The following is a 14,449-nucleotide window of genomic DNA, read 5'->3' on the forward strand; positions in this document are numbered from 1 at the left end:
GACCACTCAGGGCCCAATGGGAATCTGTCTTGCTGGCCCATCTGCCCTGCCCCCATGTGACATGGAGAAGCTCAGGTCCAGAGGAGAGGCAGGGAGGGCCCCGGTGTGCCAACTGCACTCCAAGTCTAATTCCCAGTCCAGTGCTCTTGCCCCACTGGACCCCTCATCTGTCCAGTTGGCTGGGCGTGGGGAGGGGAGAGCAAGGCCAAAGAGAAGCCACGGTATGGGGACAGGCATTGGGCTATGTGCCGGCCTTGTCTCGGTGCGGAAGACAACCATTAGAAGGCTGTCCATCCAGGCCGGGGCCCCAGAACCACGCCTCACTGGAAACAGTGGAAGGAGCTGTTTAGCCTCAAAAAAGAGTGTCAGGAGAGACTGAGCACTCTCTGACATCTACACTGCATTCTGGACCTACCCATTTTGCACCATCTGCCCTCGAACATTGAGAAAGCCTCGAAGTGGGTCTCCCTGTTGCCAGATCTTCACAGAGGCCAGGGTTTTCTCCAAGTCCCCATCGAATCCTGCCCACCCCTGCAGAAACACTTGGGTGGCTTCCCATCACATTTAGAATAAAACCCAACTGCCTCCCCACAGCCCAGGTCTGTCGTGGTCCCAGTCCTGCCGGCCCCGCTGCCTGCCTTTGATGTCCACGCCTTGGACAGCTGAGCCAGACCCCACAGCAGTGCCTCTGTGCTGTGTTCTCTCTCTTCGCGGACTTTCACAGGCCCAGTCCCTTCTTGCCAATCAAGTTAGTAAGCCCTCCTCAGAAAAGCCCTCCCTAAACACCCCATCTGAGGTAGGGTTACCCCATCTTTCACCATCACTTTTTCATGTTTTTCTTCATAGCACTTATCACTACTTGGAGTTTTTGCATTTATATCCTAGTCTCCCCACCCAAATGTCGGCTTGTCTGTCTTGTGTATCACCGAATCCTTTGTACCTGGCACACAGTAGATGCTCAGTAAACGTTTGTTTGAATAAATGAAATATTAAGAGCCTTCATGAAGTACAGAGATTTGGCCTGGTCTTTTCTGCCAGGAGTATTAAACTAGGTGTCTGGAGAGCCTGGGGTGAAGACGGAGACAGCACCTCCCCCTGCCCTCCCACCTGACGCCTTAGGATTGCTGAGGAGCAGTTCCCCCTAGCTGGGGAATGAGTGTTGACAAAGGTGGAGACAACTTGTGTCAGTCCACCTCCCATCCCACTGGAAGCTGCCCTGCGCAGGCACAGGGTCTGCGCCGGGCGCCTGCCTTCGCCCCTACGCCTGTTTGAAGGGTGGCTCGGAGGGGATGTTGGCAGAACATGCAGGCCAGGTGTGGTCTTAGGAGCAGCTTTGTGTCTGGGGAGCAGGATGGTTCTCGGGAAGGACAAAGTCTTCATCCTTAGGGTTAAACACCACCCATGAGGATGTCGCATAGTTCAAGCAAGTAACGACCAAGGCCAGCGTCAATCCTTGTGGAGCCCTGTGCTACACCTGAAAGATGTGCAGTGCTGACTCCCACAGACTCAGGAGCCCTGAAGGGACGGTGCCCTTCTCTACCCCAGAGAGCAGCGGGAGGTTCCCCCCCACAGCCATGTTTGGCTGCCGAAGTCCAACGCCCCTACGGAGCGGAGTGAACTACTCCCCCCACTCGACCCCTGTAGTCCAGGCTGTGCCCTGCCCTCCCCAGTCCGACCTCCCGCGCCCACCCCCAGCCCCCTGGCTCTCTCCTTCTCCCTACCAGCGCCGGCGGGGGCGCCTTCCCTAGCTTCCCGTCCCACCCACTCCGCCGCCCCCCAAGAGTCACACCGAACAGGCCTGTGCTCGGGCCTTTAAAAGGCTTTGAGCGCGCGCCCCGCCCCCGACGTCCCCGCCACTGAGACCTGGCCCCGCCCCTCGTCCCCATGGAGACCCCCTTCGCCCAACCGCCCTCCCCGCGCCCCCCAACCGCCCTCCCCGCGCCCCCCAACCGCCCTCCCCGCGCCAGCGGTAGGCGCGCGCCCCGCCCCCGATGTCCCTCCGCCGCGGCATGGCCCCCGCCCCTCGTCCCCATGGAGACCGACGCGCTTCCAGCGCCTGTCTCCCAACCGCCTTGCAGACCCTCTGGCCTCTCTGTCTCTGTAGCCAGGCAGGTGGACAGGTTACCAGGCAGTGCACCACGTGGCTGGCGTGAGATTCAAAGATGCAGCAGAGAGGAGGACGGAGGACGGAGCTCTCCCCATGAGAAGGTGACTCTTGAGTCAAGATCTGAGTTAATTTAACCCCTTTAGCTGTGCTGTCATTTTGCATCAACCGTACCAGAATAGCATATAGAGACATTTGTCAGGGAGCCAGCTGGGGAAAGCTGACTGAACTGTCTGAGGCCCGCTGCCAGCAGATGTCTGGCCCAGGCGTGAGGACTGGATACATCCAAAGGCCACTGCATCTCCCAGGGCACCAGCACGGTCTTCCTGAGCCAGCTGCTTACAGAGGGAGCCCCAGTGTGTGCGGGTGGTGGGGATTAGTTGGGGAGATGAACAAAGGAGTTTCCTCCCTCTGCTCTTTGATTTGCCATGCTGCCATGGCCCTTAGAGGCGCATCAGCTCTGGTAACAACAACTCATTCTCATATAGAGCTATGTGCCAGGACTGTTGCACACACTTCATGTGCAGTAACTCATTGAATCCTCATAACAACTCAAAAGGTATGTGCTATTATTATCATTCCCACTTTACAGATGAGGAAACTGAGGCTTAGAAAGGAGAACTAGCCCAGGGTCACACAGCTGAAAAGCAGTAAAACCTGATGTTCTGACCTCAACTCCATGATAGACAGGTAGATGGCTGGATGGACGGACACAAGGTAATCCACAAGGAATGGAGCAGATAGAGAGTCCATGGATGCTCAGCATAGGGAAGGTATCTGCACACTTGAGAGGGCAGGGATCGCACTTATTGTGGTGATCATTTTACAATATAGACAAATATCGAATCATTATGTTGTACACCTAAAACTAATATAATGTTATACGTCAATTATACCTTAATAAATAATAAAAAAAAGATTTTACAAAGGAGTTGGATACAACTAGTTCACACAAGGCCATGCTACCCAGACTTAGTGCATCTCAGAACCACCTGGAAAGCTTATTTAAAATGCAGATTCTCAGGCACTTCTGCACACAACCCACCAATTCTGATTCTGTTCTGAAGTGGAGACCTAAAATCTTAATATAGATTCCACAGGGTAAATCTGAGGCAAATGGTCCACAGACCATACTGAGAGAAATAGTACCGTCAAATATAGACTGAAAACAACCAAACGTTTCTCTATTAACCAACAGTACCATTCCCTGGCTAAATTATTTCTTTTATGCTCTATCAATAAAGTCTAAAAGCCAGAGTTAACTACAGAAAGACTTGCAAACCCTGAACAGATTATATTTTTCTAAAAATTGCTTTTCTTATAATGACAGCTCATTGAACTCTACAAGATTGACATGATTATGGCTAAATAAAATCACAGTAGGTAGCAAGAGCTGAAACATTTTATAGGAGTTTATACAAGCACATTGTGAGGGAAAATTCATTAAGTCAGTATCTAAAACATTTATTTTATCAAGGATAGACGACTGAACTTATGACTATAAAATTCTAATGGAAAACTGTACTGTGCACTGGCATTTACAATGAAAAGCACCAGCAAAAATCAACAATTTTTCTCAAGAATTTTAAAATATGAAGCCTGATAAATGTCTCCCAAAACAAGAAAATGAAACTGATTTTTCTTCCATTATTTACTGAAACTGAGTAATGCATCTCAGGGTCCTCAGATTCTGAGGACAACAAAAGGAAAAGTATTCTTTGAATCAACTGATATGAATCTAGAGGAGTGAAAGGCTGTTATCCACATTGAGGATGTGGCCTGTCAGGGTGCTGTGGGGAAAATTTTTTAAATGTCAGAGATTCTGGGGCCAGCCCGGTGGTGCAGCAGTTAAGTGCATGCGCTCCGCTTCAGCGGCCCGGGGTTCACAGGTTCGGATCCCAGGCACACACGATGCACTGTTTGTCCAGCCATGCTGTGGCGGCGTCCCATATAAAGTAGAGGAAGATGGGCACAGATGTTAGCCCAGGGCCAATCTTCCTCAGCAAAAAGAGGAGGATTGGCATCAGATGTTAGCTCAGGGCTGGTCTTCCTCACCAAAAAAAAAAAAAAAAAAAAAAAAAAATTTCAAAGATGCTTAGATCAGAGCCCAGGACCAGGATGTAACTAAAGAGAAATGTGGCTCAATGATTCCCTAAGTGTATCTTCATAAACACTACAGTTTTGCAAGATGTGAGTTATGAGAGAAAAAAGGTTTCAGGGTCAAAGAAATTAAGAAATTACTGGATTAGGGCCGGCCCCGTGGCTTAGCGGTTGGGTGCGCGCGCTCCGCTGCTGGCGGCCCGGGTTCGGATCCCCGGCGCGCGCCGACACACCGCTTCTCCGGCCATGCTGGGGCTGCGTCCCACATGCAGCGGCTGGAAGGCTGTGCAACTATGACATGCAGCTATCTACTGCGGCTTTGGGGGAAATAAATAAATAAATAAATAAAAATTAAAAAAAAAAAAAAAAGAAATTACTGGATTAAACAAAATCCAACAATTATCTTTGATGCAGGACTTCTCAGAGCCTTCAATACACTAACTTGTGTAATGAATCTTTCCCTAAGAGGGAAATACAGCATGCAGTGCAGTGCAGTGCAGTTGCACTCCAGAGCAAGTGGCAGGACTATAGTATTCCATGGAGCAGGATTTGGAACCACTATTGGAACTTGAACTTGATGATACATGGATGAGTATGTCTTTGGATAAACTGACAGAGCTAAATGTGTCAGAAGAAACAGGACGGATGCCTCTAGAAAAAGAGAAGTCCAAGCAAGATTATCAGTGTTGATTCCTCACACTTCAAGGAGAAAATGCTCAGCTTCTATACTCCCAACTCATTCATTTCTAAAGAGAAATGCAGGTCTCAGATTTTCACGGCTTAGGGGAAATAATCCTCGGGACGATCCAGTTTCATTTATTCCAAATTCTAACTGACTAAACGACCGAAAAATGTAAATTTTATTCTTGTCAACAATCTTACCCACTAGGAGGGGGGAATGTGTACACAAGACTGCACAGGGATCTGTTGCAGGGATCCGTGGAGGTGTCTCGGGGCCCAGAAGCCACCGTGGATAACAGGCAGGGACAAAGGGGGAGGTCAGGTGGAGCAGCACAGCCCCCAGGCCTCCATCTCCACTTTAATGGAGCAGGGCAATCTTATCTATTTTACGTGTGATGGCTCATTGTAATATTTCATTTGAAAAAAAAGGTTCTGCTAGGGGAAGAAAGGTAACGATCAAGTTACAAACACTATGATAAGAACTGTCAATTGATGTCCCCCACTGTAAATTAATAAAGCATCATTACACTTTCTATGTCAGCTTTTGTAAGTTATGACAGCATGAGTTTGTCCCTCAGAACCTGCCTTCACTCCAGATTTACCCATAAAAATTAAGTGACACCATTTTACCTTTAATTACAAAATATAATATAATGGCCCTGCCTTATTAACATGGTTTTTGGAAAATATTCTTCTAAGTCCTTCAAAACAGACCAAACAGAGGGGAGTTCAAGACAGCAGCAAAGGAAGATCCTAAACTCATCTCCTCCCAAAGACACAAGAAATCTACAACTACGTTTAGACTAATTCCCTCTGAAACAGACCTGAAAATTGGGTGAACAGAGCCCCCACAACAAATGATAAAAGGACAGCATCGAAACAGGTAAAAGGGGCAGACTCATGGGCTCACCAAAAAAAACCCACACCCCAGCTGCAGCAATCCACAATCAGGAGAGATCTCAAAGGTACTAAACGTTTCCTTGAGGAGTGAGGGATTCAAACTCCACATCAGGCACCTCAACCCTTAGATCTGGCACAGGAGAGAGGAGCCCCCAAAACACTGGGCGTTGAAAATCAACAGGGAAGGGCCGGCCCCATGGCTTAACGGTTAAGCGCGCGCGCTCCGCTACTGGTGGCCCGGGTTCGGATCCCGGGCGCGCACCGACGCACCACTTCTCCAGCCATGCTGAGGCCGCGTCCCACGTACAGCAACTAGAAGGATGTGCAACTATGACATACAACTATCTACTGGGGCTTTGGGGGAATAAAGGAGGAGGACTGGCAATAGATGTTAGCTCAGAGCTGGTCTTCCTCAGCAAAGAGAGGAGGATTGGCATAGATGGTAGCTCAGGGCTGATGTTCCTCACCAAAAAAAAAAAAAAAATCATATGATCATCTCAATAGATACAGAAAAAGCAATTAACAAAACTCAACATACATTTATGATAAAAAAACATTTCAACAAAGTGGGTATAGAGGGAACATACATCAACATAATAAAGACCATATATGACAAATCCACAGCTAATATACTCAACAGTGAAAAGCTGAAAGCCTTTCATTTAAGATCAGGAGGAAGACAAGGATGGCCACTTTCACCATTTTTATTTATTGGAAGTCCTAGCCACAGCAATTAGGCAAGAAAAAGAAATAAAAGGCATCCAAACTGGAAAACAAGAAGTAAAACTCACTATCTGCAGATGACGTGGCACTATACAGAAAACCTTAAGACTCCAACAAAATATCACTAGAACTAGTAAAAGAATTCAGTAAAGTTGCAGGACACAAAAGTAATATGCAGAAATCTGTTGCATTTCTACACACTAACAACAAAATATCAGAAAGAGAAATTAAGAGAACAATCCCATTTACAATTGCACCTAGGGATAAATTTAACCAAGGAGGTAAAACACCTATACTCTGAAAACTATAAGATGCTGAAGAAAGAAACTGAAGATGACACAAATAAATGGAAAGACATACTGTGCTCATGGATTGGAAGAAGTAATATTGGTAAAATGTCCATACTACCCAAAGCAATCTACAGGTTTAATGAAATTCCTATCAAAATGCCAATGGCCTTTTTCATAGAACTAGAACAAATTATTCCTAAAATTTAAATGAAACCACAAGAGACCCTGAAAGCAATCTTGAGAAAGAAGAAGGCTGGAGTTATCATGCTCTCTGATTTCAAACTATACTACAAAGCTGTAGTAATCAAAACAGTATGGTACTGGCAAAAACAGACACACAGATCAATGGAGTGGAATAGAGAGCCCAGAAATAAATCCACACATATACAGTCAATTAATCTTCAACAAAGAGGGCAAGAATATACAAGGGGAAAAAAGGTAGTCTCTTCAATAAATGGCACTTGGAAAACTGGACAGCTATATGCAAAAGAACGAAGCTGGACCACTATCATACACCATACACAAAAATAAACTCAAAATGGATTAAAGACATGAATGATTAAAGACTTGAAACCATAAAACTCCTAGAAAAAATAACAGGCAGTAAGCTCTTTGACACTGCTATTTGCAACATTTTTTTTTCAGGTATGTCTCCTCAGGTACGGGCAACAAAAGCAAAAATAAACAAACAGGACTATATTAAACTAAAAAGCTTTTGTACAGCAAAGGAAACCATCAACAAAACACAAAGGCAATTGACTGAATGAGAGAACATATTTGCAAATCATATATCCGATAAGGGGTTAATATCCAAAACTTATAAAGAACTCATATAACTTACTATCAAAAAAACAAACAATCCAATGAAAAAATGGGCAGAGGAGCTCAACAGATATTTTTCCAAAGAAGACATACAGGTGGCCAACAGGCACATTAAAAGGTACTCAACACCACTAATCACCAGCGAAATGCAAATCAAAACCACAATTAGATATCACACCTCACATCTGCCAGAATGGCTATCATCAAAAAGACAAAAAATAACAAGTGTTGGTGAGGATGTGGAAAAAAGGAAACCCTCTTGCATTGTTGGTGGAAATGTAAAGTGGTGTAGCCACCATGGGAAACAGTACAGAGGTTCCTCAAAAAATTAAAAATACAACTGCCATATGATCCAGCCATTCTACTTCTGGGTATTTACCTGAAGAAAACGAAAACACTAATTGGAAAAGACATATGCACTCCTATGATCATTGCAGCATTATTTACAATAGCCAAGATATGGAAGCAACTTAAGTGCCCATCAACAGATGAATGGATAAAGAAGTTGTGGGTGGGTGTGTGTGTGTGTGTGTGCGTGTGTGTGTGTGTGTGTTTGTGTGTGTGTAACGGAAAATTACTCAACCATAAAAAAGAATTAAATCTTGCCATGTGTGACAACATGGATGGACCCAGAGGGTATTATGCTAAGTGAAATAAGTCAGTCAGAGAAAGACAAATACTGTATGATTTCACTTACATGTGGAATCTAAAAAACAAAACAAATCAACAAACAAAACAAAGCAGAGTCATAGAAACAGAGAACAAACTGTTGGTTGCCAGAGGGGAGAGGGGTGGTAGGTTGGGTGAAATAGGTAAAGGGAATTAAAAGGTATAAACTTCCAGTTATAAAATAAATAAGCCATGGGAATGTAATATACAGTACAGGGAATATAGTTGACAATATTCCACAACTTGATAGGAAGACTGACAGAAACTAGACTTACTGTCATGATCATTTCATAATGTTTCTAAATATCAAATCATTATGTTGTACAACTGAAACTAACATAATCCTGTATTTCAATAGTACTTCAGTTAAAAACAAAAAAAAGACCAAACATAAGAGCCAATCATTCTATTGATCCCCACCTCCTGGATACCATTAATTTCTTCAGTTTCCCTTCTCTCCTTTTCCAAGTCTCTCTAAATGATGACCTATTCTCTGCCCTTCTCTCCTGTTTCAGAAAAGGGTTCTTTCTGCATGTCAAGGATAACTTCATTACTGGACTCTCGATCTCTTGTGCTCCCAACCTTGTTCCATGTATCACCTGCTCTCTCCCTAGAGAGAGTGAAAGAAAGAGACTAAAGGCTTAAACAATTTCTATTTTAAAAAATAAAATCTTCCTTGATCTTGTGCTTACTCGTTCCCCAAACTACCTTCTCATCTCTTCTTCCCTTCAGCACCAGACTCATCTACTTTGCAGCTTCTGCTTCCTTTTTATCTTCATTAACCACTGATTACTTAAGACCTTGCAATTTAACTTTGACTCAAATTTCATTCCTAACCAACTTACACGTACAATAATAGTGGCCTAGTGTAATAAATTACTGTGACTTTGATGTATAAGGGAGGCAGAATACCTTAAGTTTGGGTGCAAATACTGAGACAACTTATTAGTTATGTCACCTGGGTGGTTGCAGGTGGGGGGTGGAGGACTTTATATTTCATACACACCCTTTTGTACCTTTTTACATCATATGTATATAACCGCCTATTCGGAAAAAAATTTATTTTGAAAAAGTTTGACTTAAAATTTTAAAACTTCTGAGCATCCTAAGAACCAAAGAAAGATTTTATATCTTCTATATTCAGAGTCTAACCTTGCTTTCTTTGGCTAAGGGGCTTTATGGTAGTTCTAAAATTCTAAGACAAGAAAATAAGAAAAGAACAGAATTCTAAGTCACTAATTTCTTGTTAAATTAAATTGTATCAGCATATAATAGAGTTAATTATATTTGGCAAAGTGGAGTTGAGGAAAGAAGAGGAGAAGGAATGGAAGAGTTGGCTAATAATAAAGCACAGAGGCACCTGGCTAAAGCTCACTGGTTATGCTTAACTTTCTTACCTTCTGAGGCTTTCCTTCTTCTCTTCACGTGACAAACAGCTGTCTAAGTGAGTATTGATGTGATTTTCTGGAATACTAACGCCACAAACAGGACAATCCACTGTATTTTTTTAAAAAAGAAAGAGAGACTTTATTACTTGTAGAAAGTGCAAAAATAATGTAACCTAGCATCTTTCAGCAATTAAGATAAAAACAGAATTCCCACCTTAATATGCACTTAGAATAGCACTTAGAAAAGCAGAAGAGAAAAAGAATGACATCTCAGGGCAACAGAAGTGGGACAGACTGGTTACCAGGTAATGGCTAAATTGTGAGAAGTCACACAATTAGAATCCTCCAGCTAAAGGAAGAGATTGTTAAAAAGTTCGGAAATCCATTTTTTAGAAAATTCTTTGGTTAATTCTTTTCTACCAAGGTGTGACCGAACTATAAAACTAATCTTAAGTTCCCTCCAGTCTTAGGAGGGAAAATTGCTTCATTTTTTCAGCAATCAGACTGAATTCATATTCTATGAGACAAAAAAGAGAACAAACATATCTTGAAGCACTGCCTACATTGATCTCTGAGATTGTTATAAGGTGAAATCTGGTTTGCCCTTTCTCATTCCTTCCCCCTCAAAAATTCTGCCTATTTATTCTTGTCATGTGGGATGAGAAGATTTCCATTAACTAAGAAAATACACATGTGAAAATAATTTCCTACCTTTAGTAACTTGTTTGAAAGTCGATGTAGAGGGTGTCGCAGGAACATGAGCATCCAAGGAGCCTAGAGCTCTCTTCTCTACAGAAGGCGTCTCTCTGGTCTTTGCAGAAGTGCCCACCTCTTTTCGAGGGCTAAATTTTTTTTCACTCTCTTTTATCAACAACTCTGATGCAGAACCACTAGCTTCTCTGGTCAAGAAATTCTCTGTTAACTTGCTTCCTTGCTTTAAAGAATGTCTGAAGGCTACAGGAGTGTCTACTTTGGCAGCAAGGTTCTTTGAAGAGGAGGAAGCAGGAGATATGGGTGGTGACTCTAAGGCAAACCGCAACAGATGATTCCTGAAGCACAAAAACACAATAGATAATTAAGATATCAAGTTTTAATGTATAATAAGTTAACTGACATGAGCTGTTTTCCCAATTAACACTTGTTTCCATGAAATATAGAACTTACTCCATAATGACAATCAAATCAGTGTTTCTTCTAGAATAAAATACAAAGCAATAAATCTGACTTAAAAAGCAGTTAATCTCAGACAAGGATGCCCACTGTCACCACTCCTATTTAACATAGTACTGCAAGTCCTAGCCAGAGCAATCAGGCAAGAGAAAGAAATAAAAGGGATCCAAATTGGAAAGGAAGAAGTGAAACTGTCACTATTTGCAGATGACATGATTTTATATATAGAAAACCCCAAAGAATCCACCAGAAAACTTTTAGAAGTAATAAACGAGTATGGTAAAGTTGCAGGATACAAAATCAACATACAAAAATCAGTTGCATTTCTGTACACTAACAACGAAGTAGCAGAAAGAGAAATTAAGAATACCATCCCATTTACAATTGCAACAAAAAGAATAAAATACCTAGGAATAAACTTAACCAAAGAGGTGAAAGATCTGTACACCGAAAACTATAAAACATTTCTGAAAGAAATTGAAGAAGACACAAAGAAATGGAAAGATATTCCGTGCACTTGGATTGGAAGAATTAACATAGTTAAGATGTCCATACTTCCTAAAGCCATCTATAGATTCAATGCAATCCCTATCAAAGTTCCAACAACATTTTTCACAGAAATAGAACAAAGAATCCTAAAATTTATATGGAACAACAAAAGACCTCGAATAGCTAAAGGAATCCTAAGAAAAAAGAACAAAGCTGGAGGTATCACACTCCCTGATTTCAAAATATACTACAAAGCTGTAGTAACCAAAACAGCATGGGACTGGCACAAAAACAGACACACAGATCAATGGAATAGAATCGAAAGCCCAGAAATAAACCCACACATCTATGGACAGCTAATCTTTGACAAAGGAGCCAAACACATACAATGGCGAAAAGAAAGTCTCTTCAACAAATGGTGTTGGGAAAACTGGATAGCCATATGCAAAAAAATGAAAGTAGACCCTTACCTTACACCATATACAAAAATTAACTCCAAATGGATTAAAGACTTGAATGTAAGACCTGAAACTGTGAAACTTCTAGAAGAAAACATAGGCAGTACGCTCTTCGACATCAGTCTTAGCAACATCTTCTCAAACACCACGTCTGACCGGGCAAGAGAAACAATAGAAAAAATAAACAAATGGGACTACATCAAACTAAAAAGCTTCTGCACAGCAAAGGAAACCATCAACAAAACAAAAAGACAACCTAACAATTGGGAGAAGATATTTGCAAACCATACTTCTGATAAGGGCTTAATCTCCAAAATATACAAAGAACTCATGCATCTTACCAACAAAAAAACTACCAACCCAATTAAAAAGTGGGCAAAAGACCTGAACAGACATTTCTCCAAAGAAGATATACAGATGGCCAACAGACACATGAAAAGATGTTCAAAATCATTAACTATCAGGGAAATGCAAATCAAAACTACAATGAGATATCACCTGACGCCCGTCAGAATGGCTATAATTAACAAGACAGGAAACAACATGTGTTGGAGAGGATGTGGAGAGAAGGGAACTCTCATACACTGCTGGTGGGAGTGCAAACTGGTCCAGCCACTATGGAAAACAGTATGGAGATTCCTCAAAAAATCAAGGATAGAACTACCATATGATCCAGCCATCCCACTGCTGGGTATTTACCCAAAGAACTTGAAAACACCAATTTGTAAAGGTACATGCACCCATGTGTTCACTGCAGCATTATTCACAATAGCCAAGACTTGGAAGGAACCTAAGTGCCCATCAAGGGACGAATGGATAAAGAAGCTGTGGTATATGTACACAATGGAATACTACTCAGCCATAAGAAACGATGAAATCCAGCCATTTGTGACATCATGGATGGACATTGAGGGTATAATGCAAAGTGAAATAAGTCAGAGGGAGAGGGTCAAATACCGTATGATTTCCTTCATTAAGTAGTAGATAATAAGAACAATAAACAAACACATAGGGACAGAGATTGGATTGGTGGTTACCAGAGGGGAAGGGAGGAGGGAGGAGGGTGAAAGGGATAATTTGGTACATGTGTGTGGTGATGGGTTGTAATTAGTATTTTGGTGGTGAACATGATGTAATCTATGCAGAAATAGAAGTACAACGATGTACACCTGAAATTTTTACAATGTTATAAACCAATGTTACTGCAATAAACAAAAAATTAAAAAAATAAAAATAAAAAAAAAAACATACAAAAATCAGTTGCATTTCTATACACTAACAACGAAGTAGCAGAAAGAGAAATTAAGAATACAATCCCATTTACAATTGCAACAAAAAGAATAAAATACCTAGGAATAAACTTAACCAAAGAGGTGAAAGAGCTGTACACGGAAAACTATAAAACATTGCTGCAAGAAATTGAAGAAGACACAAAGAAATGGAAAGATATTCCGTGCTCTTGGATTGGAAGAATTAACATAGTTAAGATGTCCATACCTCCTAAAGCAATCTAAAGAGTCAATGCAATCCCTATCAAAGTTCCAACAACATTTTTCACAGAAATAGAACAAGGAATCCGAAAATTTATATGGAACAACAAAAGACCCCAAATAGCTAAAGGAATCCTGAGAAAAAAGAACAAAGCTGGAGGTATCACACTCCCTGATTTCAAAATATACTACAAAGCTATAGTAACCAAAACAGCATGGTACTGGCACAAAAACAGACACACAGATCAATAGAATAGAATCAAAACCCCAGAAATAAACCCACACACATCTATGGACAGCTAATCTTTGACAAAGGAGCCAAGAACATACAATGGAGAATAGATAGTCTCTTCAACAAATGGTGTTGGGAATACTGGATAGCCACGTGCAAAAAAATGAAAGTAGACCCTTACCTTACACCATACACAAAAATTAACTCCAAATGGATTAAAGACTTGAATGTAAGACCTGAAACTTCTAGAAGAAAACATAGGCAGTACGCTCTTCAACATCGGTCTTAGCAACATATTTTCAAGCACCATGTCTGACGGGGCAAGAGAAACAATAGAAAAAATAAACAAATGGGACTACATCAAACTAAAAAGCTTCTGCACAGCAAAGGAAACCATCAACAAAACAAAAAGACAACCTAACAATTGGGAGAAGATATTTGCAAACCATACATCTGATAAGGGCTTAATCTCCAAAATACATAAAGAACTCATGCATCTCAACAACAAAAAAACTAACAACACAATTAAAAAAATGGGCAAAAGACCTGAACAGACATTTCTCCAAAGAAGATATACAGATGGCCAAGAGGCACATGAAAATATGTTCAAAATCATTAACTATCAGGGAAATGCAAATCAAAACTACAATGAGATATCACCTGACGCCCGTCAGAATGGCTATAATTAACAAGACAGGAAACAACATGTGTTGGAGAGGATGTGCAGAGAAGGGAACTCTCATACACTGCCTGTGGGAGTGCAAACTGGTGCAGCCACTATGGAAAACAGTACGGAGATTCCTCAAAAAATCAAGGATAGAACTACCATATGATCCAGCTATTCCACTGCTGGGTATTTATCCAAAGAACTTGAAAACACAAGTGCATAAAGATACACGCACCTCTGTGTTCACTGCAGCGTTATTCACAATA

General features: G+C 41.8%; 1 protein-coding gene across 1 annotated transcript in view; it reads right to left on the minus strand.

Annotated features, from left to right (window-relative positions):
- The window catches only part of RAD18 (RAD18 E3 ubiquitin protein ligase), a 257,812-nt gene that overhangs the window by 205,114 nt on the left and 38,249 nt on the right, over window positions 1-14,449 (minus strand). Inside the window, exons 5-6 of the mRNA XM_087431391.1 lie at window positions 10,389-10,726; window positions 9,687-9,786 (exon numbers count right to left, since the gene is read on the minus strand). Coding sequence (XP_087287517.1) covers window positions 9,687-9,786; window positions 10,389-10,726 — 438 coding nt within the window. The remainder of the gene's footprint in view (window positions 1-9,686; window positions 9,787-10,388; window positions 10,727-14,449) is intronic.

Source organism: Ceratotherium simum, chromosome 5, assembly GCF_057802395.1.
Source record: "Ceratotherium simum simum isolate JZ-2026a chromosome 5, ASM5780239v1, whole genome shotgun sequence".
NCBI lineage: Eukaryota > Metazoa > Chordata > Mammalia > Perissodactyla > Rhinocerotidae > Ceratotherium > Ceratotherium simum.